This window comes from Leucopleurus acutus, assembly GCF_964270905.1.
Source record: "Leucopleurus acutus genome assembly, chromosome: 4".
NCBI classification, from domain to species: Eukaryota; Metazoa; Chordata; class Mammalia; order Artiodactyla; family Delphinidae; genus Leucopleurus; species Leucopleurus acutus.
In genome coordinates this window covers 44925030-44948882 of record NC_139146.1, presented here as the reverse complement: position 1 = coordinate 44948882, position 23853 = coordinate 44925030, and the positions used below count along the sequence as shown (strand labels likewise).

Genomic DNA, 23853 nt, shown 5'->3' with positions numbered 1-23853 from the left:
GATGGGGCGCTTGCGCTTAGGGTCTTTTAAACCGTTTTCCGAGTGGGAAGTGGCGTTTCTAAGAGGAGGAGGAGTTGGCGCTCCCGGAAGTGGTATCCACCGGAGTGCGAGCCTTACGGCGGAGTGACTGTTGGATCAGAGCTGGTGGCGCCAGGCTTAGTCGTGTCTTGAGGCTGGGAGTGAGGCGAGGAAGAAGAACGGATCCTTCTTGGGTGAGAAAGGGAATCTGCTGAGGGGACGAATCCCTGCCCCCGCTGAAGGGGAGGAGGGATTCGTTCGGAGATCCGTCAAGAAGGGAGAGCTAGGGAGTGCTGGGCGGCGGCCTGGTTTCTACTGGAAGGGAGGATGTTCCGAGGTCTCCAGATGGAGGCGGGCCGCAGTATTTTTAAGCCTTAGGTCCGCGTCTGGTGGAGAGTCTGCAAACGTGTAAGGCAGTATGGGAAGAGAGGCACGGGTTAATTTAGGTACAGCTTGTTCTAGATGTACCGGCTTTCGAGGCCTGTTTACAGAGGTGCATAACGGCAATGTTTTCAACACAGAATGGAAAAAGAGTTTAGGGTAATGGTAAGATAAAGAAATTTGGAGTGCCTTCCGGCAGGAACTAAGTCTTTAGTTAAACTGTTCTTTAATGGAATTATTTGAGACAATTATTAACATCTAAAGAAATAGATTACAAAGCAGCCTGTACGCCTTTTTTCCTGTTGAACTACCTTTCCTCCCTAGCAGCAATGGATTTTCTGAACTTACTGTTAATTTTTATGTATTAATGATATCTGAATAAATCTCTGAATAAGTATCTTGTATTGTTTTCATGTTCTAACATTATATGAATGATCCTATGTATGCAACTTGCTTTTTTCACTCAGTATTATTTTTGAGGTTTATTCATATTGATATTTTCATAACCATAACAACACCTTTTGGACCCATCCATTGTCGAGGAAAAATTAACCAATGGTTGATCTAGGAAAGAAATGGAGAATTTTATTCAAGCCAACCTGAGGGTTATAACCTGTGAGACAATCTTTCAGGAAGCTCAGGACTGTCCTGCCCTTTTGAGGTCTTAAGCACAGTAATATATGGGGGATTTTTTGTTTTTTTTTGTTTTTGCGGTACGCGGGCCTCTCACTGTTGTGGCCTCTCCCGTTGTGGAGCACAGGCGCCGGACGCGCAGGCTCAGCCGCCATGGCTTACGGGCCCAACCGCTCCGCGGCATGTGGGATCTTCCCGGACCGGGGCACGAACCCGTGTCCCCTGCATCGGCAGGCGGACTCTCAACCACTGCGCCACCAGGGAAGCCCAGTAATATATGTTTTTGAGACAAAGGGTTATACGTCAAATGACGTATTATTGACAGTTTACACAATCCAGATCTATAGTTACAAAGAGTAGTAGGTCATGGGTCATCTTGACTCCTTACAAGATTAAGAAGGAAGGTTATCTCCTAAGGAGGTTTGGTTAGTGCAGATACACAACACACACTAAAGGGGAGGGAGGAGGCCCAAAACAGGCAGAGAAAAATTTTATGTTTAAATTTTTCTTGTCTTGCCATAAAGTATGAATTTTATTTCATCACCTTATATGCCAAGACACTGTTCTAAGCACTTTACTTCATTTAATCCTTAGGCACAACCCTTGTAAATTCTTTCCGTCTTTTTAAGAAGAGGAAACTGAGGTACATATAGGTTGCTCTAGAATTCTATTGTATGAGCATGCCATAATTTATTCATCTATTCTCTTCATAGTCCTAATTCCTGAAACATTGCAGGTATTCAAATGCTAGTTAAAATAGTAAATATGGTAGCAGCAATAGTAAATATTGGGTTGCCCATAATTTCAAAATTATCAAAATGTCTAATTTCTGAAAAGGCAAGAGGGGTGGGTATTTTAGGTTAATCAGCTAGAGGGAAAGCAGAGGTTTAAGAGTGCATGGAATATAGTCGATAACATTTATAATCTCACTATAGCTAAAATGTAGAATACCTAGACAGCTGTGGTGAAAGAAACCTAGAACGGGCATTAATTTTTTAACCAGCTATATCCAAAGTATCATTTCAACATGTACTCAACATAAATTATATTGATGAGATAATTTACATTCTTTTTTTTCCTATTAAGTCTTTGGAATTGGGAATTATTTTACACTAGCTACATTTCAAACTGCTCAATAAACATGGGGCTAGTGACTACAGTATTAGATAGTGTAGAACTATTCTTACTTTGGGAACCACTGAATATACCATTTGTTTTTCATGTAAAATCAACTGGTGAACTAAAAGTTAGAACAAACTAATATTTGGAGAAATTTTTCTTATTTTGTGGCCTTTAATTGCTCAGCTCTCCTTATGCTTTGGGTGCCTGCTACCTTTGTTGCTTTGTTTAACTGTGAAATTTCTAACAATATTATTTCATTTACCATATTTTATTTGGTTACCCACAAATGAGAGGTGACTTCATACCATTTTGTCGTTACTGAGGGATGAGGCATCTGGCCACCAGAGGTCAGCCTAAGTATATTTTGACCATCTTGGGCAGGGGGGATTAATAACATGTTTTTGTTCAGTATTTTTGGAACATTATCTGAAAAGTTAAAAAAAAAGATACTAGATTACAAAAATGGCAGCCTTTGGAATGGAAGAAAATATTTTCAAGCCATATATCCTGTAAGATGTTAATATCAAAAATATATAAGGACTCATATAATTCAGTAGCAAAAAAATTAATAATAACCTGCTTTAAAAATGAGCAAAGGACCTGAATAGACATTTTTCCAGAGAACACCTACAAATGGCCAACATGTATATGAAAAGGAGCTCAACATCACTTATCATCAGGGAAATGCAAATCACAACCACAATAAGGTATCACTTCACACCTGTCAGGATGGCTGTTATCAAAAAGTCAGAAGATAACAAGTGTTGGTGAGGATTAGGACCCTTAAACACATTGGTGGGAAACAATATGGAGGTTCCTCAAAAAAGTAAAAATAGAGCTATCATATGATCCAGCAATCCCCCTTCTTGGTATATATTCAAAGGATAAAATTACTATCTCAAAGATATATCTGCATTCCCATGTTTATTGCAGCATTATTCACATCTTAACCTTGGTTAAGATTGGAACCAAGATATGGAAATAATCTAAGTGTCCATCAATGAATGAATGAATAAAGAAGATGTGACATTTATATACATACACAATTAAGTCTTTAAAAAGAAGGAAATCCTGCAACTTACAACAACATGGGTCAACCTGGAGGACATTCTGCCATGTGAAATAAACCAGACACAGAAAGACAAATACTGTATGATCCCACTTATATGTGGAATCTTAAAAAGTTGAACTCATAGTAATAAAGAGTAGAATGGGAGTTATCAGTGGCTAGCGGGTGGAGGAAATAGATATCAAAGCATACAGACTTTCTGGAGACCTAATGTACATCATAATGACTATAGTTGATCATGTATACTTGAAATTTGCTGAGAATAGATCTCGAGTGTTATCATCACATGCAAAAAAAACACATATAGTAACTGTGAGGTGATGGGTATGTTAATTAGCTTGATTGTGTAACCATTTCACAGTGAATACGTATATCAAAGCATCACATTGTACATGTTAAATATATGTAATTTGTTAATTATACCTCGATAAAACTGGTAAAAAAAAAAAGATGCTATATTAAGCTTAAACTCACTGCCTTTAGGTTACCTGTGTCTTGACTTTTTCTCTAAATGCTATAGGGAAAAGAACACACTGTAGCAACTAAACTAAGCAAACTAACTAATTCGTATGGTAAGGCTATTTAGTTCTGAAATTACAGAAAAATGGTTCTTTCAAAGTAAATTATGCATGGGAGTGTACAGAGTAAGTGGTTAATTCACTTTTGATATGAGGGTATTATTACTCATGGAATGTAAAGAGGTAACAGTGATGGGTTCACTCTAGAATTTACATATGCCTTCAAAGAAACTTTGTTTTATTTTTGCTTAACAAAAAAAAGTAGGGTGAGCCTTTTAAAGAATGCTTTGAGCAACATAATTACTGAAGTATAGCCAATCAATAATCATGCAAATGGAATCTGGTTGAAATGAAAATAGTAAAAATATAAGAGGACAGAAGAATTAAAAGCTAACCCCTGGGGACTTCCCTGGTGGTGCAGTGGTTAAGAATCCGCCTGCCAATGCAGGGGACACAGGTTCGAGCCCTGGTCCGGGAAGATCACACATGCCGCGGAGCAACGAGCCCGTGCGCCACAACTACTGAGCCTGTGCTCTAGAGCCCGGGAGCCACAACTACTGACCCCGTGCTCCGCAACAAGAGAAGCCACCACAATGAGAAGCCCACGCACCACACCGAAGAGTAGCCCCCGCTCGCCACACTGAAGAAAGCCCGGGTGCAGCAACAAAGACCCAACACAACCAAAAATAAATAATTAATTAGTTTTTTTAAAAAAGTTAACACCTGTCTCAATAAAATACGGTATGTTTTAAATTTTCCTTTTGTTTTCAGATTGAAGTAGGTAATAATATTATAAACCTTTTAAAGTATTTGCACTCATGTTCTTAAAGATGAAGTTATAAGCCGTGACCTTTATGTTGCTTTAGTAGCATTATCTTTGTTGATCTTGTTTAAAAAAATTATTTCATTTGTCTTTGTACAACATACTACCAAATCACCTGAATATAATTTAGGAATTTTTGTCTCCCTAGAATAAAAGTGAAACATGCTTGTATAGTTACTTACAGCAGGCCTTCATCATTCTCTCATTAATTTTTCCAAAAAATTTGCTAAGCCCCTAATACGTGCCAGACACTGCAGAGAACTAAATTAGATAAAGAATGAGTAGAAGCCAGAGAAATGTTTTTTAGAGGAATAGTACCGACACGAAGCCAGACCATATCCACTTCAGTGTGTATTTGAAACTAGAGATGTTTGCTAACTTTCATTTTGGAAATCATTCCTACATGATGGCATGAGTGGGATCTTGATATTTTGGTTTTGCTTTTTTCGTTCAGACCTATGCCTTTAGTCCATCCACGTTGCTATGTATACTTCTAATGTGCTTTTAACACATGTTAACCTATCCACTCCTCCAGTAATGGAAGCCTGGAATGCTTCTATTTCTTTACCATCAAAGATGACTCCCCAGAGTACATGTTGGTCTTATGGAGAATTTCTCTGCTATATATACCCAAGAGTGGAATTCCTACATCATGAGTTGTGCAAATAGTTTGACTAAGTAGTGCTGCCAGATTGCTCTTCAGAAAGGTTACCCCAGTCTGTAATCCCACCAGTAGTGCTGGTTTCTAAGGGAGTTCCTTTAGTCCCCTCACGAACACTTGGCTTTTTCCAGCTTTCTGATTTTTACCAAAATAATAGAATAATGTGATATCTATTTACTCATCATATAGTTAATGGCCTGTGGATTTTCTCTTCTGTAAATTGGATATTTTTGTCCTTTGTCCATTTCTTTATTGAGACTGCTACCTTTTTGGTTGCTGTTGATTTGTAGTTAACTTTGTTCTTGATGTGTTTAGTTCAATCCAAAAATACTAATTTTGATGTGATTGAATTCATCGTATTTTGGTCTTGTGCATTATGTTTTTTTAAGAAGTGCTTCTCTGGCCCTAAGTCACAAAGATATTCTCCTGCATTATATTCTATTAACTATATAGTTTTACAATTCTCATTTAGGTCTTTAACCTGTCATGAGTCCTCCTTTGTATGTGGCATTATATAGTTATACAGTTTTATTTTTCTTCATGTAATGAGCCAGTTTTTACCAATATTACTATATACTAAATGCATTCATTCCCCCTTGATTTATGTGCCAACTTTACTGTATACTACATTCTTAAGTCTTATGTGGCTCTATTTCTGAGCTTTGTTCCATTGGACTATTTGTTCTTATACTAACCACCCTACTTTAATTTCTGTGGCTTCTGTAACATGTGTAATAATATGTGTTAATATCTTGTAGGCCATGATATTTACTTTACTCTTGTGCTTAAATAGTTTGTTTAGCTATATGTGGAATTTTATTCTTAACATATTGGAATTGTACAAATTAATTTGGAAAAAAGTTCTTTATAATATTCATTGTTCCATCCAAGAGCATGGAATGTCTGTCTATTTTAAATCATCTATGTCCTTCATTAGAATTTTACAGTCTTCTTCATAGAGGTCTCGCATATTATTGATTAGTTCTTAAATCCTTTATAGGTTTTTTATTTTGCCCCTATTGTGCAAGTGATGTATGTAATACATTTCATGGTTAGTATTGCTGGTGTTAAGAGTGCCTGGGGTCAAATCCTGATTCTATCACTTAGTAGATATATGACCTTGGACAGGTAGCTTAAGCCTCATGTATAAAATGGGGTCAATAAAAGTACCTATCTTATAGGATTGTTAGGAGAATTTTAAATGAGTTAACATTTGTGCAGTTCCTAGAATAGTACCTGGAAAATTTTAAGAGCTATATAAATAAATTAATGAATAGTCATAGGTTAATCTCAGATCCAGGAACTTTGTTGAACTCTTTTATTAGCTCTAATAGTTTATAAGTTAGGCTTTTTTTAATGTTAGATGACCATATCATCTGTAAATTAGTAGTTTTATATCTTTTTTCCAGTTCTCACACCTTTTTTAAAAAAAACATTGATTAGGACTTTGGTACTTTGTTACACTGGTACTTTGTTACACAATATCAGTCCTTACATCCTTATCTAATTTCTTTTTTTTAATTAATTTATTTATTTTTGGCTGCGTTGGGTCTTTGTTGCTGCGCTCAGGCTTTCTCTAGTTGTGGCGAACGGGGGCTATTCTTCCTTGTGGAGCACGGGCTCTAGGCGCGCGGGCTCTAGAGCTCAGGCTCAGTTGTCATGGCGCACGGGCTAAGTTGCTCCGCGGCATGTGGGATCTTCCTGGACCACAGATAGAACCCTTGTCCCTTGCATTGAGAGGCGGATTCCTAACGACTGCACCACCAGGGAATTCCCTAATTTCATTTTTAAAGGGAATATATCTGAAGTTTCTCATTTAGAATATTTGCTGAAAGTTTTTCATAGATAATTTTTACCTTGTTGAGAAAGTAACTTTCTCTTCCTAGTTTGGTAAGAGCATTTTGTTTTTTAAAACATAAATAGGTGTTGATCAAGAACCAAGAACGGTTAAATGTCCATAGTTAATAAAATTATCTATTTTATTGCTGTAGTGACTTATATTTATAAATTTTATGAAGTTGAGATATTCTTGCTTTCCTACGATAAGCTCTATATGATTGTGACATTCTTTTTTTCTTTAATACACTATTACATTTTGTTAGGTAATATTTGAAATTTTTGCAAGTGAAATGAGCCTTTCTTATTTGCTTCATCTCTAGATTTGGAATTAATATTTTATTATCCTCATAAAAGGAGTTTTATGCTATTTTTCTTTTTTCTGGAACAATTTATATAAAATATGTATTAATTTCCTTGGAAGTTTAGTGGAACTCTCTTATAAAACCATTTGCACCTGGTGTTTTTAATAGGTTGTTACCTTTTGAGTTTCTTTAATACTGGTCTGTTTTATTCAAGTTATCTATTTCTTCCTGTACAAATTTTAGTATTTTATATTCTTCTAGAATTTAGCCATTTTATCTAGGTTTTCACATTTTAGCATATATTATGTTTTTAATTTTGGGGGGGTATTTTAAAATCTCTTTCCTGATAACTCTCACCAGTTTTGTTTTTCTTATTCATATTTTCAGAAAACCGTCTTTCAGTTTTATCACTCTATTATTCTTTTATATACTATTTAATTTTTGCCTTTATTATTTCCTTTCAGCTTATTTTGCTGTTGCGCTTTTCCATTGTCTTGAATTGAATGCTTAACTTGTGCGTATTTAAACTTCCTTGTTTCCTCATCAGTGTATTTAAAGCTATAAATTTCTTCTAGGCACTGGTTTGGCCATACCCCACAAATTTTTGCTTGTGAGGTTATATTATTATTCAGTTTTATATCTAATATCTTTTATGATTTCCATTTTATTGATTCATGAGCTATTTAGTTTCCTAACAGGATTACTTTTAACTAACCTTTAATATCTACTTTTATTGCATTATGGTTAGAGAATTTAGTCTAAATGAAATTGACCCTTTGGAATCTAGTTATACTTTATAACCTAATGCATGAACTATTTGTGTGTGTGTGTGTGTGTATGTGTGTACTTAATATCTGTTCTGTTTGGTATAGAGTTTTGTATACTTAAATAATATAATACCTAAAGTATATTAATATTTTAACTTTTTCAGAATGCTTGTATCCCTGCTTATATTCCCCTGTCAGTTCTATTAGTTGTTACTAGAGAAATTTTGAGGATGTGCCTTTAGGGTCATAGATGTTTATGATGAGTGTATCACTTTCATTGTTTTCCTTTTACTAGTATTATCATCAGTCTTTGTCCCTTATATTTTTTTGCCTTGAAATATTTCTTGTTGGATATTAAGATTGCTGTCCCAGCTTTGTTCTGGTCCACAGTTACCTGATATATATTTTTTCATATTTTTAGCTTTGACCTTTTTTGGTTCTTTTTGCTTTAAAATATCTTTTGTTAGCAGCATATTGTTAAATCTTGTTTTGTTTGGTTGATCCAGTCTGAGTGTCTGCCTTTGAATTGTCAGTTTAAGCTGTTTATATTCATTTTAACTCCTGCTATATTAAGATTTATACCTGCCATCTTCCCTCATTATCTGTAGAGTATGGTCATAGCACCACAACCTCTGGGGTCCCAGCAAGAGTTCTACAACCAGCTCTACAACCAGCACAGGTCCCCTAGAAGTAATCCCAACAAGCACCTCTAAAGATAAAAAAGATATCTTTTATAGCTCCCTATTTGGAGTTTGGAGCATAAGGGATCTGCTCTTTCCTGGGCTAGAACTGCATGATAAAAAAACTAGCCCAGATATGTACCAACAAAAGATTAAAGTGGCCCCAGGTTCTTCTTCCCAATTTTGTCTTGGTAGGATCCATTCCCAGTAGGAAACTCTGCCTAAACTTATGTGCTAGAGATGGGAAAGCTGATAAGGCTTCTTGCTCAACACCATGTGCTTGGATAGTCTATGAAGTTAGATGGATAATAATGTTACCCAGTGCTTTCAGGCTTTAATATCATGTCTCTAGTCTTCTCATTCACAGGTTAAGGCTACCTTTCCAGATAGTCCAACAACTAAGTCACCAGTTTCCAAGGACATTTGCACCACCTATGGAAAACATCAGATCCGTGCACACCAGACAGATCCTTGACACCTCGTCCCACCATCTCTCTGCGCAAAAGTTGCTGCACCAGCGGACAAAGAAGGCGACCACTGAGTTTCTTTTTATTATGAAATAGATATAATATCTCTGCCAGCAAAAAAGAGTACACAAAGTGTCTCTTCATAATTTCACAACCAGTTGAGACCATGCTAAGAAAATCAGCTTGCCTAGATGAGGACCCCTTCTCTTCTTGGGTAGCCAGGATTTGAAGGAGAGACTCTGACCTGTGCCACTGGTAAGTGACTAAATTTTACACACTGAACTGGTCCTGAGAACTGAGCTGTCTTCTTTGTAAGTGAAGAATATACAACATAATCTTGAAGAACTGCACAGTGGTGCAAGCCAGAGGCATACTGTGTGTGTGTAACAGACTGAGAAACAGACAAATGAATCCTATTGAAAGGATTTCTCATCTTCTGCTTCTATTTGCCAGTGTTAGTGTTTTACTGGCTTAGATTGTTACCTTTTTCTGTTACCTTTTTTTCTATACTGTTGTTCTATTCTAATGGGTCCTAGAAATCCCTCTCCTGACCCCTTATCAGAATCAGAAAGTGAGGAAGAAGAAAATGCTAACTACCTAAATGAGAGTTCTGGGGAAGAGTGGGATTCCTCTGAAGAAGAGGACCCTGTGGTGCCCAACCTAACACCTCTTGAGAGTCTTGCCTGGCAGGTTAAGTGCCTTTTAAAATATTCTACAACTTGGAAACCTTTAAATCCTAATTCCTGGTTGTATCATGCTAAACTCTTGGATGCTAGCACACCAGTCCATATACTACGAGAGATAGGACTAAGACTCTCCCATTGCTCCCATTGTGTACCCAAACTGGAACCGATTCCTGAATGGCCTCCTCTAGCTTCTTGTGGAGTCCCACCTTTTCAAAAGCCCCTTATGAGTCCCAGCCGGCTTTCTAGAGATCATGCCACTCTAAATGGGGCACTGCAATTTGCCACCAAACAGTTAAGCCGAACATTGAGTAGAGCCACTCCCATACCTGAGTACCTAAAACAAATTCCTAATTCATGTGTTTCTGGTTGTTGCTGTGGCTGGTTAACTAAAACAGTTAAGGAAACGACCCGCACTGAACCCATCAACACTACTTACTCCTACACTGACTTCCAAAAGGCAGTTAACAAACTCCTAACTGCATCACTATAAAGATCCACCATTCCTTCTCATATCTCTCGTGTTGCCAGTTGAGAAAGGAATACAGTTACACAGCCCACAGTTGAGGAACTAACAAACATCCTCTCAACCAAACTGTCCTGATATGCCAAAATACGATCAAGTACTGAATATAATACCCAAGAGTCCTGTAACTCCAGTACAGAAGATGTGCATTGTGAGCATTCACTTTGAAAGACCCTGTGGTTAAAATGAGAACTTCAGTAGAGAATTAGTCAAAAGGGACCTTATTACAAGAGATAAGTTGACTATTCTCCACACTTAGTTCTCCCCGCAGTTTGCTCTGCCTGTCTAATGGACTTAACTAGATACCTAATTATTAATGGGAAGGAAAAGGAGGCCACTACCCCATTTGTTACCCAACTTTCAGAATAGCCATTGTGGAAAGTGGTAAGTTAGCTACTCCCAGTAACACCTTTCTGAGCATACTTTTCTCTGATACTCATTTCTAGGGAGGTAGCTGAGTTAAATTGAATAACTAGATAAAAGAAAATGGTGGGAATATGGATTTATCTCCCTCTTTTTATATTGGTAGACCTATATATGGCACCCTTTAGGAGTTCCTGTTTTGGGGGGAGGGAGTGCAGTAGTGTAGTAGTAGTCTACACTGCTCCAAACCTATTATGGAACCTGCAGTTACGGCATAAACATTTTATAGGCTCCCACCAGGCAGTCTCTAGCTAAAGTGGCTTATAAGATCATACCTGGGGATTAAACAGACACCTGTTCCATAGGCAATTATATTTCCTGCATCTTGGCATCCAGACCTTAGTCAAGAGCAAATAAAACCCATTCCAAAGACCAATGGGAAAAAATTAAGAGAGCATTTATGTTAGTGGATTAAAGTATTTCATCTGTATGATGTTCCCTGGAGCAGTACTTCATGCACTTTCCATGTCCATTGCAAACTTTTCAGGAACTTTACTGCAGAAATTCTCAGCCTAATACAGTCTGAAGTTGAAGAGTTTTTTAGCATCATTGTTTTCCTACATCTAGCTTTAGATTTTTTTTTTCTGGCTGAATAGAAAGCATATGTACCCTTGTAAATGAATCTTGCTGTGTTTATTTAGATGAGTCAAAACGTAGAAATCAACATACATAAAATGCATGAGACCAGTAAGTCTTTTCACACACCTACAATAAAGAGTGAAACCTTTGTGTGATCCTGGTTGACTGGGCATCTAAAGGGAATCAGAAAACAGATTGTTAAAGATATATATCTCTCCTTATTTTAGTTTTGCTTTTTCCTGTTCTCCATAATTAAGTGCTGTATACAGTGTGGCATCAAAAAATTGAAGCATTAATGGAATCACAAATTCTATAAATGTATAGCAACTTTAAGGAGAGAGGAGAATGTTTATAACCTAATGAGTAGTTTCTGCTGAACCTTAGTTGTCTCCTCTTAAGGAAAAAGGAGGGAATTATAGTAGGTAGAAAAAAATACTTGTTAATGGAAAACTTGTTACTGAACTGAAACCATATAATGTTAGTGTAACTGAATGTATCAGTAACTGTTCCTATGTAGATGTTCTATGAAGTTGGTTTTTAAAATGTTACAAAAACCTGTTTCTTTCTTTGTTTCTTTTTTTTCTTTTTTTTTTTTTTTAGGGGAAGGTGGGAAGAGGTAGAGGGGTCTAAAAATTAAAATCTGTTGATGTTTATGTAACCATCATATGTTCCTGTGTGTGTGTGTGTGTGTGTGTAAAAGTGCCTTGTTCATGAACACATTTTTGCTGTTCATTCCCAAAGGAAGCCTTTCCCCAGCTTCCCAGCTGAATAAACCAACAGCTTTGTACATGCTGAACAGAATATGGTCATTTATTCTTCACAAATGAAATAGATTCTGCTTTGCTTAAGGCATATTCAACATTCACCAAGTGCTGAATAGAGTCCATAGAGATACAGTGTATCTGATAGGAGGTGACTTGGCAGCTCTAGAAAAGAAACATACTTGAAGAGGGAAGTGTCAGATATGTAGTCAAGACCCAGATTTGAACCCATTTGTTTGTATATAAGTAATTCCAGGTTGCACAAAATGATTGATAGATACCTAAATAAGCCTTAAGCCTTTACTTCTTTTTGTGCGCCATGGTGTGGGGTTAGGGGTGAATTTACCACTTTCACACTCTCCCTCCATGGGCCTTTGGTTAAATGCCGTCCCCATAATTAGGATAAAGAAGGATGAATTTATTCCCTATTTATAGAAATATGTATCAAAAGAGTAAGGAAACAGAATTTCTAAACCAACAGACATCAATGTTATTTAAAGGTATTGTTCTGTCTTGGTGCAGATAGTCTCTTTTTCTTGAAGCAGTCCAGATACCTTGAGCCCAGAAGACCATAAACATGTTTTTTTAAGCCCATCAGCTTCCTAACAGAAGAAATCTAGACATGGCAGGAGGAGGGCAGATGTTAGGTCACCTTTAGGGAATTATTTTGCTGAGACTCCAGTCACAACTATCCATCTAAAACATTTTCTCTATGGTGAAAACAGTGTTTTGTTATTAGAGTAGATTCTTAAAGCAGTTAGGACCTTAGAAGTCACTTGGGTTGTTTTCTTACTGAAAACATAAATTCTCTTACATAATAAATGATTTTCTACTTTTGGCTGCATTGTTAGAGAATTCAGTATCTTTTGGAGCAGCCCATTAGTTTTAAATAGAAATTTAGTCATTTAATAACATTATGGAGTGCCTACTATAATCCAGACACTCACTGGGAGTGCAAAATTAAATCAGATGATATACATAAGAAATCAGTTTTAAAATAAATTGAACCAATGTGAATTACCCCAAGGCTTTTGGCCATTGATGCTCATTTACTGTGAGCTAGGGTCACAGAATATAAGCTTACTCCTTACACTGACCATTAAATATTTGAAAATGAGACAGTCATCGAAGTGTAGTGGGAATTCAGATGGAGAGCACACTCCAACAATTAAACCCCCCAAGAGGTAGTCAGCTAAGGGAATACATAAAATAAATAGGTATTTTATACACAGATTTAAATTGTATATACTAAATTCACAAGGCAGTAGCACACAAAGATCAGGACCAGAAGTGTTATGCTCATATGGCTGGGGTATGTATAAAAGCCCAGAAAGTCTGGATAACTACTCAGACTTCATGAGACAACTTTATACAAGCTGCTGGCACATAAGTTCTACTAATGAGTGGTATCCATTGGACTGAGGAAAATTGAAGGAGCTACACTAACTGACACCAACCACCAGGTATTTCTTCTGTGTCTACTTGCCGTCATCAAAAGGAAAATCTCTGTGGTGTATCTTTGCCAGTTTTGGACAAAATTTAGTTAATGGCTACATGTTTAAGTGTGATCCTTGTATATAATCGTCTAATCTCTTTCTATTGGTGGCAGCAGTGGGATTATATACTATACAATTTTTGGATATGAGACTAAGGAAAGGGAGAGGGTAAAGGTATCACAGTGATCTGATCTACCCAGCTCCTCTTAGCTGTAAGAGCTATGCCAGCCCTTCTCAATAAGGTATGGAAAAAGAATACTTGATTTTAAAATAATGATTTAAAATAACAATGTAGCAGGCAGACAGTACTAGAGTTGCTTCTAAACTGTGGAGTCAGTTTAAAATATAGCCTCCAATGAAGAACCGTTATCAAATGTACTAGGAATATACATGTTTCATTTAAAATGTCAATCCTGAATTAACTTATATTCAATTGCTTAAAGCAATTAGGACTTTAGAAGTCACTTGGGTTGTTTTCTTACTGAAAACATAAATTCTCTTACATAATAAATGATTTTCTACTTTTGGCTCCATTGTTAGAGAATTCAATATTTTTGGAGCAGCCCATTAGTTTTAAATAGAAATTTAAATCACTTTTATTCCAGCCCACACGTGACATAAAATGTAATCCATTTAATTCCAAGAGAATTTTGTTAATTTCTAAAAAGAAATATTCAAAAATAAACTTTTGTGGCACAGTGTAAAAATCCTTTCAACTCACATCTTCACTCAGGTTAAAAAAAAAAACCCTTAATATTATGTATAAATGCAAAAATATCTTACCCCATCTCAAGGACCACTTTCAGGGCTTGGGTTGAATCAGAGAACAAGCCTGTAAGCAACGAACATTGAAACTGAGGCAGAAGCGGGGCATTGGTGAAAGCCAGTCCTCTACCTTCTTCTAAGACCTGAATACTGTGGCTTTTGCCTTTTTTTTTCCCTACATATTGAGCATAGACCTTTGTGAGGAACCTCTCCCCTCATCCCCTGCAGCTGCTGCATATGGTTGATCATTTCTTATTTCTCATTGACAACAGCTCATTATAAACCTGGAAATGACCTTCCACAGCTGGGCAGTATTTACCAAAGTCATAACTAATGTTCATCTGTTTTCTTTTTTAATCTTATAGCACCCGTTGAAATGACACTATGAAAGACACTTTAAGATAATTTCCAGAGGTGAGGAATCTGAAGATGAGAAAAATTAAGTGACTTGTCCAATTCAATACAAAGTATTTAAATATTTGAGTCTATTAATAACCCACTTAAGACATGATAATGTATATAACACTGTACAGTGAACAATAAACAATTCAAGCTCAAAAAAATGTTAGTGACAGCTTAGGGTTGGAGCATAAAACAGTAAGTAGTCTGGAATTTGGGTAGTTTATCTGGGAAGAAATAGATGACCCTGAAACATGATATGAAAATTCCTGAAATCATTTGGAAAGTTATGCTGTATTTCCAAGCATAGGACATAACCAGTATTCACCTAGGAGACAGGATCCCAGCCAGCCTAACAAGATTGTAACTGAGTTCCTAGTATACACAGAAACTGAGCTGGTATGGTATCAAACTAGATATCAACAGAAACCAGATGAAACAGTCTTAAAATATTACAGCTTATAAATGAAGGAGCTAGTAATATTTTATTGGGGGGAAATTATTGTATTTGGGTTAACTACTAAACCCGTGCTTAATGCTCCCCTTCAATCCATGGTGTCAGCTTATGAGACCTGACACTCCAATACATCAACTGATATCTTGCTGTGTGTGTATTATCTAGGTCTGGTTGGGGCAACTTTGTTTGGGAGGTGCACAAATAATTGGAACTGTCCAAGAGTATGGCCATCGTCCATCAAAAAAGACCCTAGATTGGCTTTATGATTGAACCCTGAGCAACCAAAATGGCTTGATAGAGTGGCACAGCTCTGGTGACACAAGGGGCTGACCACACTACCTAGAGAATCCAAGTTCCTATAGTAATTGAAAGCATTAATTTTGGCCACAGCCAAGGCATTGTACATTGCAAAGTGGGTGCATATGGGGTTGCCCATGGCTACCTGCCTGGTAGTAATGTAGACTTGCCCGGTGGCTTGAATAGCTTTGGTCCAGATCCCAGTTTCCTTCTTTAAACCCAGTTTTTCTATGTTGGTCACTTTCTACTTATGATATACTGTTTAAGTAAATGTGTTGGATTGCCAGACTTAGCAAAAATACAGGATGCCCAAGTAAATTTGAATTTCAGATAAACAATGAAATAGGGGCCATACTTATTCGAGGAAAAATAATTAATTATTTGAAATTCAAATTTATCTGGCATCCCATATTTTATCTGGCAACCCTATGAATGTGTGAGTAACACTGATTAAATTTGGATTGTAGTCTTGTAGTTGTTCCCAGGGAACACTGGTTCTTTCCATTGTGTTGTATTTTTATCTGCGAATACTTGATGCAGGAAGAGAGAGGCTAACACATAGTTGACCCAAGATTAGAACTGTTGTTAAGAGATAAAAGAGGAAGGTCAATTGAGATATGAGCGCTTTTATAGGAGACACATTGTCTTTGGCTAAAATTATCACATAGCCATTAAAACATTTCCAGACGTACAAATTTTCAAAATGATGTCTCAGTAATAGGTAGTTTGGGGGTTTGTTGTTTTTCGTGTGTATTTTAAAGTTACTTTCTCTTTTACCCTGAAGGGAAAGATTAAGTGCACTACTTTTTTTTTTTAACATCTTTTTTTGTTTTGTTTTTGTTCTTTTTTGTTGTTTTTTTCTAACATCTTTATTGGAGTATAATTGCTTTACAATGTTGTGTTAGTTTCTGCTGTATAACAAAGTGAATCAGCTATATATATACATATATCGCCATATCCCCTCCCTCGTGCGCCTCCCTCCCACCCTCCCTATCCCACCCCTCTAGATGGACACAAAGCACTGAGCTGATCTCCCTGTGCTACGCAGCTGCTTCCCACTATTTTACATTTGGTAGCACTACTTTCTATTTTTTTTTTTAATACTTGATAGGTAGCACAGTTCTCACAGCCACTCTTCATTGCAGAAAAGGTCCACAAATTTGGAACACCTATCTTTTCCTTCCAGAACCCCCCAAAGAGTCAAGGATTTGGGGGCACAAGGTACCCTGGGAGGTGAAGTTGAGGAGCAAAGTTGAAAATAAGGGAATTATTTGAAAGTTTATTTTTGTTCTCCCTTTGTAGCCAGGCAGCTTTCCCTTTTTCTAGCAGAAGGCTAGAGGCTTATTCTCTGGAGAAATTGAACCAAATGGATCAGAACTGGGGCCTGGGCGGGGGGGAGAATGGTGGTGGTAGTGAGGTGCTATTCTGAAAACAGGATGATTGAGAGAAGGTCAGTATTCTGAACATTATAATCCTTCAGTGCCCTTTCACCACCTCACTACAGAATCTGGTAGCTGGGCTTATCCCCAGCCCTGACCAGCCCATCTGAAAAGATGGACAATTTAAAAAACAGTTTGCCACTTGATTATTTGTTACAGTGAAACCCAGAGTTCACAGCCCTGCTCATTCATACGTGGCTTTCAGTCCCTTGAAGTCATGATAAGCTGATAGCCAAGGATCACTAGACATTTGAAGATACGTTCAACAATGAAAGATGAAGACCAAAACAATTAAAAGTACCTAAAACAAAAAAAACTGAAAATGAGGCAGAAAACATAAAGCTCTCAAAGATGCTATGATATTTTCAGAAACATAGAATATATTACACCCATGAAAATTAAGAATAGGGTGCTATAAAAGATGAACAATCAGTAAATAATAAGAATATTGGAAAAATAGGAGAGCCAAAATTAAATACGAAATAGATGTGTTGGGAGATAAGCTGAAGAAATTTCAGAAATTGGAACAAAAAAGCAGAGGTGAAAAATAGCAAAGAAAAAAGAAAGAAGATCAGAATGGGATGCAACATCTGATTAATAAGATCTCCAACATGAGAGAACAGAGAAAGGAGGTGAGGATAAAAAATTAAAGAACATTTCCCAAAAATGTAAGACATCTGGTTCCTAAATTAAAAGGATCCACTGAGTGCACGGTACAATGAATTAAAACACACACACACACGCACATGCACACGCACACACACAAAGGCATATGATGATATTTCAGGATGCCAGGGTTAAAGATCCTAAAAGTTTCCACAGGGGGAAAACAGGGTTACATAAAAGGATGTTTTCAGAATGGCATTTTGACTCCTTGGTAGCAACACTAGAAGATGGCAGAAAACTATGAAAGCAAGGTCTTCAAATCTAAGAGGAAAAATGATTTCCAATCTAGTATTCTCTCTAGAATATAGACAGTCCAATCAAGTATGGGGCTAAAGTAAAGGTTAGGCTAGCACAGTCTCAAAATTTTATCCTACCATGTACCCTTTTTTAGGAGGCTACTGGAGGATGTGCTTCACCAAAACAAAGGAGTAATCTAAGTAAGAAGACATGAGATCCTGAAAATATACGATCTCACAAAGGAATGCCATGAAAGAAAGTCCCACGATGACTGCCGTGTCAAGTAAGTAGAGTGGGGATCTCAGGAAGCAGGTCTCTAGGAAACTTAGAACAAAGTGTGTGAGTACATGGAACGTGTAAAAAATGCAACAGATGTTGGGACAAGGGAAAAAAATTTAAAGATAAGTACAAGGGTAACTAGAATAATGATAAAATGAAGCAATTCGAAGTACACCAAATACAAATTTTTGGATGAGTGTCTCTGTGTCACAAAAATATATCTGCAAATTTTATTTTTTAAAATGTAATCATTCTGTTACAATTTCAGTAGTCAGATTTTAGAAGTTTGACATTAAAAATATAGGAAAACTAGTATTGTCAGCGATTAGATTGCTCCTTCAGGCATCATACACCACAATTGCAATAGGTGCTCACCTTCAATAAGATGTGCACTGCGGAAGACTTCTTCAGAAAAACTTGTGTTCAGTGACTTGTTTTGTAAAAGGAACTATGCCCCTTGCTTAAGCAAATCTCAAACTTTTTAAAGAAATGATGCATAATACATAGCAATCATTTCAACCAGCTTTTTGTTTAAATTTTAGCCTCTGTAGACTCAAAAGCATAAGGAGTTATTTACTTCTTTACAAATAATATTCTGAAATTTCATATTTTCATCTTCTGTACTGTTTTTGCTATCAGGATATAGTTATTCCCATATAATGCTTTAGATTTTTTTTCTATGTATTATGATTGAGGTTTTTTCCCTATACTTTGTTTATATTAATATTATATAACTTAATAAATTTTGATCTAACTGCAAATAATTATGTGTGGTGATGTGGTTTTTTCTCTGTCATCCAATCTATTGAGTAAACCTTGCCAGGACAATTTGTCCATGTGCCTTTTTTTTTTTTTTCTTTTTTTAAGTAAGGGATAATCATACCTACACTAAAATACATAAAGTGCAATAATCATTAAGTGTACTTGATTTTTCACATAATGCATACTCTCATATTAAGATGTATACACTCAGATTAAAGTATAAAAAATTTCTGATTCCCTAGTGCCCTTTTCCCTGTTTATACCTCCCCCAGAAATAACCACTCATCTCTTCTAAAGATTGATTAATTTTGCTTGTTCTCAACTTTATGTGAATGAACTCATCCAGTATGTATTGTTTTACACTTGGCTTCTTTCATCAACATAATATCTGCGATTCATCCAGGAGTTTGCACGTATCCATGATTCAGTTTTTTAAATTGCTGTAGACTATCCCATTGTATGAATATGCCATAATTCTTTTATTCATTTACCTGTTAGATGGCATTTGAGTTCTTTACAATTTGCGGCTATTACAAATAAAGCTGCAATTAAACATTCTTCTGTGTTTTTTGTGGCTGTAGGCACTCATTCCTTTAGGGAATGAGCCAGACTGCTGTGTCATAGAGTAAAACTGCCAAACACTTTCCAAAGTGATTGTATCATTTTACATTCTCACTAGCAATGTATGAAAGTTCCAGTTGCTTCACATCCTTACAAACACTTGTTATTGTCAGTCCCTAATTTTACCGATTCTGTTATTGTATAGTAGTATCTCATCGTGGCTTTAATTTACGTTTCCATGATTTGCAATATTGAGTACCTTTTCATATGCTTCTTGTCCTTTCAGATACCTCTTTTGAAAGTACTTTTTCAAGTCTTTTGCCCACTTGTAAATTATGCTATCTTTTTCTTAATGATGTGTTCTTTACATATTTAGTATACAAGGTTGTTTGTCAGATATATGTATGTGTGTTACAAGTATCTTCTACCAGTCTATGCCTTTTATTTTTACTTTCTTAATGGTATGTTATGAGTGGAAGTTTTAAATTTTTATAAAATCCAGTTTATCAGGTTATTTTTCTATTATTGTTAGTGCTCTAACAAATCTTTGCCAACCTGAATGTTATGAATATATTCTTCTATGTTGTGTTTTTTTTGAAGCCTTATAGTTTTAGCTTTCACATTTAAGTCTGTGATCCATCTCAAGTTAATTTTGTATATGATATGAGGTAGAAGCGGAATTATCTTTATTAAAATATTCTTATTACAACTGACATTTTGAAATTTAATGACTGAAAACAATACTTTAGGTATCTCATTTTTCTCTATTACTATCTTCTTTTTATTTTTTGGTAACCTTTACATTTATTTTATCCAGGTTAAAGGTCATTTATCATAGATGTGGTTTATATATCTTTGGAGTTTGTCCTTTTCATGAAATCTGAGGTAGGAGAGTTGACATTCCATTTTTCAGTTATCCTCAAAAGACTGAAGAATTCCCAAATTGGACTTTTTCTTGAAAATTAATTATCTAAATGGTATAAATTAACTAAAATCTAATACTAGTTCTTTGTCTAAAATTTTGAATTTTAGTATACCAATTCTACAGCTATTGGAATTATAAACAATTGAATCTATTATTCTGCCTTGCACTGTTATTTAAATGTTTTTATACATTTAAGGTATTCTTCTAGACGTTATCTAGTCTAATAATGTTCGTGTTCATCTGTTTCCCTGTTATTCAGCTACCAGAATGTTCTCAATATCTGTTTCTGTACATAAAATTAACAGTTTTCAAATCAATTATTTGCAGCACTTTACTTTTGCAATACATACACATGGTATCTGACCTGATTAATAGAATTTCAGTGCATAAAATACATTCATTCAGTTGGTCATTCAGCAAATATTTACTGAGCATCTACAGAGTGCCAAGTACTATTCTAAGCCCTAGGGCTTTAGCAGTCAACAAAAAGACAAAAATTTCTGCCTTCATGGAGCTTACATTTCAGTGTGATTTTTTCACTTCAATTTATATCCCAAATGTTTACCTGTACTAGAAAATATATATTCAGATATTAACAGTAAGTCTGAATTATTTGTAATAGATAATTCTGTGTCCATCATATTGTGTGCTCCCCTTTTCAGAGTGTAGAGTTCTTATGAGAAATTGCTACCCAGCCAGGAATTATATTTCCAGACCCCCTTATATCTTAGTCAGTTCTCGCCTATAATCAGTTTTTGCCAATGACTACAGAGTTGGTATGTCAAGTCCAGGCCCCAAGGTATTTTAGAAATGGATATACCTTCTCTATATTCTTTTTGCCTTTTACTGGCTGGATGCAGATGACTATGTGGTCCTGGAGGATCTTGGAGCACAGATAGAAATAGCCAACTGCTGATTCACTTTAGATAGGAAGGGGGTCCAAAGACAAGTAACTCAGACTTTCATGTGAGCAAAAAAATAAACTCTACTGTGTTAAGCTACTGAAATGTAGGGTTTGTTTATTTTAGCAATTAACATTACCGTAACTAATATACTTGCCTTGTTAATAATACAGATGTTGTTAATCTGAATAGGTGCAATGTTCATCTGGAAAAAAGGACCATTATCATTGATCTGGTACAATTTCAGAGTTGCCAGAAATGATAGTGAAAGAGGTAGTCAGCTCTTCAGCCTCCCAAAGGGCAAGGCCAAAGCCTAAGAGCAGGTTTTTGCTGAATACTGAAACCAACACACACTTAAATCTATCCTTAGCAGTTAGCGAATTAAAAAAGAAGACAAAGAAGGATTGTGTAAGAAAGTAGGAGTAATTTTGAGCACACTTTGGCCCATGAACCATATTTACATTGTTATCATATTAAGTGATTACTATTGGAATTCTGATAAAACTGAGGAATGTGGAAGGGATATGGTGTAGGAAAACCACATCCTTCCTCATTCAGTATGGTAGTAAGTGTAAAATGTGTCAGAAAATTAAATATACACATGCTTTTTATGCTCATGTAGGAATAGAATTTGTTGCTTCTGCAGGAGTGGAACCAGTGACTAGAAACAGAGGTGGAATGAAGTCATTTCATTTTTTCACTCTTGAATATTGTACCATATGAATAATTACCTATTTAAAAATACATATAGAAATGCAACATTTTATGATTAGCTTGTGAGAATTGATTGGTATCAAGGAAGATATAACTTTACTGAATTTCAACAAAATTTGAGCAAAATCCTTTATGAAAATTGGTGTATGGGATTGCAAAATTGATAACCATAATTTAGTAAGTAACTTTAATAATATCCATCCCTTGAACCTGTGAAGTTTCATATGTTTTCAGTTATAGCAGCTATTAAAATCAATGTTGAAATAAACTGAACTTAGAATTAGACCTCTGAATCACAATATCCTAAAATGATAAATCAAGATTTTTTAAAATGTTGAAGCATATTCAATTAAATTGCTTCATCTAAAATACTATATCACAATATATTAATAATATATACCAAAATTTTTGTCAAATTAACAATAATTTGTCATATTTTCTTTAATTCATCTGTTAACTTTCTCTTTTGGGTATATTTTACAGTGTATATAAAATATTAGTACAGTACAATCATAGGTCAAGAAGTACATTATTGGAATGCATGCTCAAAAAGTTTCTTCTGATCAGTTGCTGAATCAAAGTTTAGAGAGGTCTGCTGTATACTAAGTGCCATGAGAGCTCAGGGAGAGCATCTCTGACTGGAGTAGTCAGGTCAGGGCTCCCTCAGAGTGCTACCTGAGCTGAGACATGAAGGCTGATAGGATGTGAATAGGAGAAAGGATGAGGAGGACGTAATAAAGCAGGACGACATAGAGGGAACTGTTAAGGCTTATTTGAGACATTAAAGCAATTCTCAAACTGGGGTCTGGTACCATCCACAACAGCATCACTGAAGTGATTGTTTAAAATGCCTTACTCAGACCTGAATCAAAATTTCTGATGAAGGAGTCAGAATTATTCATTTTTATCAAGCTCATGATAATTTTTATGTTTACCAAAATTTGAGAAATTCTAAATCCATGTACATATTCTAGGTGATACTTGGATTTGTATTGCAGAGACACCAGATGACCTTAAAAAACAAAAACAAAACAAAACAAACAAAAACAGTGGTCAATTCAGGAAAGGGAAATTGAAAAACGACTTGGCTAGGTTGAAAAATTGAACCATAGGTCATTCTATTACCACTACTTAATTCAGTTAAAAAACTTTTTCGTTTCCATTAAGTAGAGAGCACTCTACTGCTGTGTAATAAAGAGAATTTAAAAGCATCAGTTCCATTCCTTTTTCGAGTTTTGGAGAGTTCTATTGTTTATTTACCTTTGAACTCTAGAAAAAGACCAGAAAGGCAGCAGTATTGAGTGGCCAGATTCCCTTTCTGCCTGTTTAAAGTGAAGTCAAATGTACTTTGCAAACTGGCTGTTAAATGTTTCAGGTATTGGAAAGACTACTTGTGCGATTAACTGCTCTTAGCCCATGTACTCAACTCTTCTTTTATCCCTGTGCTTCACACCTCTGTTACCACAAGCAGGATTTTCAGGTATGAAGATGAGAATAATGACTACCAGTGCTCGCATTACTAGACTCATCGCCCACTAGCTGCTTCCAAAACAATTTGTGGCACTCATGGTGATCATATCAATATTTAATATAATCTGGCTAAAATTTTGCCACCAAACATTTTATTCCAAAATATGAGAAAAGATAAACAGATTTACCTATGTAAAAATTCAAGATATTCATAGAGCATAAGAAACGTAAA

At 35.9% G+C, this 23853-nt stretch overlaps 1 protein-coding gene across 1 annotated transcript; it reads left to right on the top strand.

The window, feature by feature from the left end:
* Positions 1 to 61: 61 nt before the first annotated feature.
* Positions 62 to 12180, top strand: DCAF16 (DDB1 and CUL4 associated factor 16). The gene is made up of 2 exons (XM_082838599.1): positions 62 to 212; positions 9181 to 12180. The coding sequence occupies exon 2, from the start codon at positions 9806 to 9808 to the stop codon at positions 10454 to 10456; it is 651 nt and encodes a 216-aa protein (XP_082694725.1). The 5' UTR covers positions 62 to 212; positions 9181 to 9805; the 3' UTR covers positions 10457 to 12180.
* The last annotated feature ends 11673 nt before the right edge of the window (positions 12181 to 23853 follow it).

Excerpts from the sequence above, each read along its gene's own strand:
- DCAF16 (XM_082838599.1), top strand. The coding sequence starts at position 9,806 with ATGGGTCCTAGAAATCCCTCTCCTGACCCCTTATCAGAATCAGAAAGT.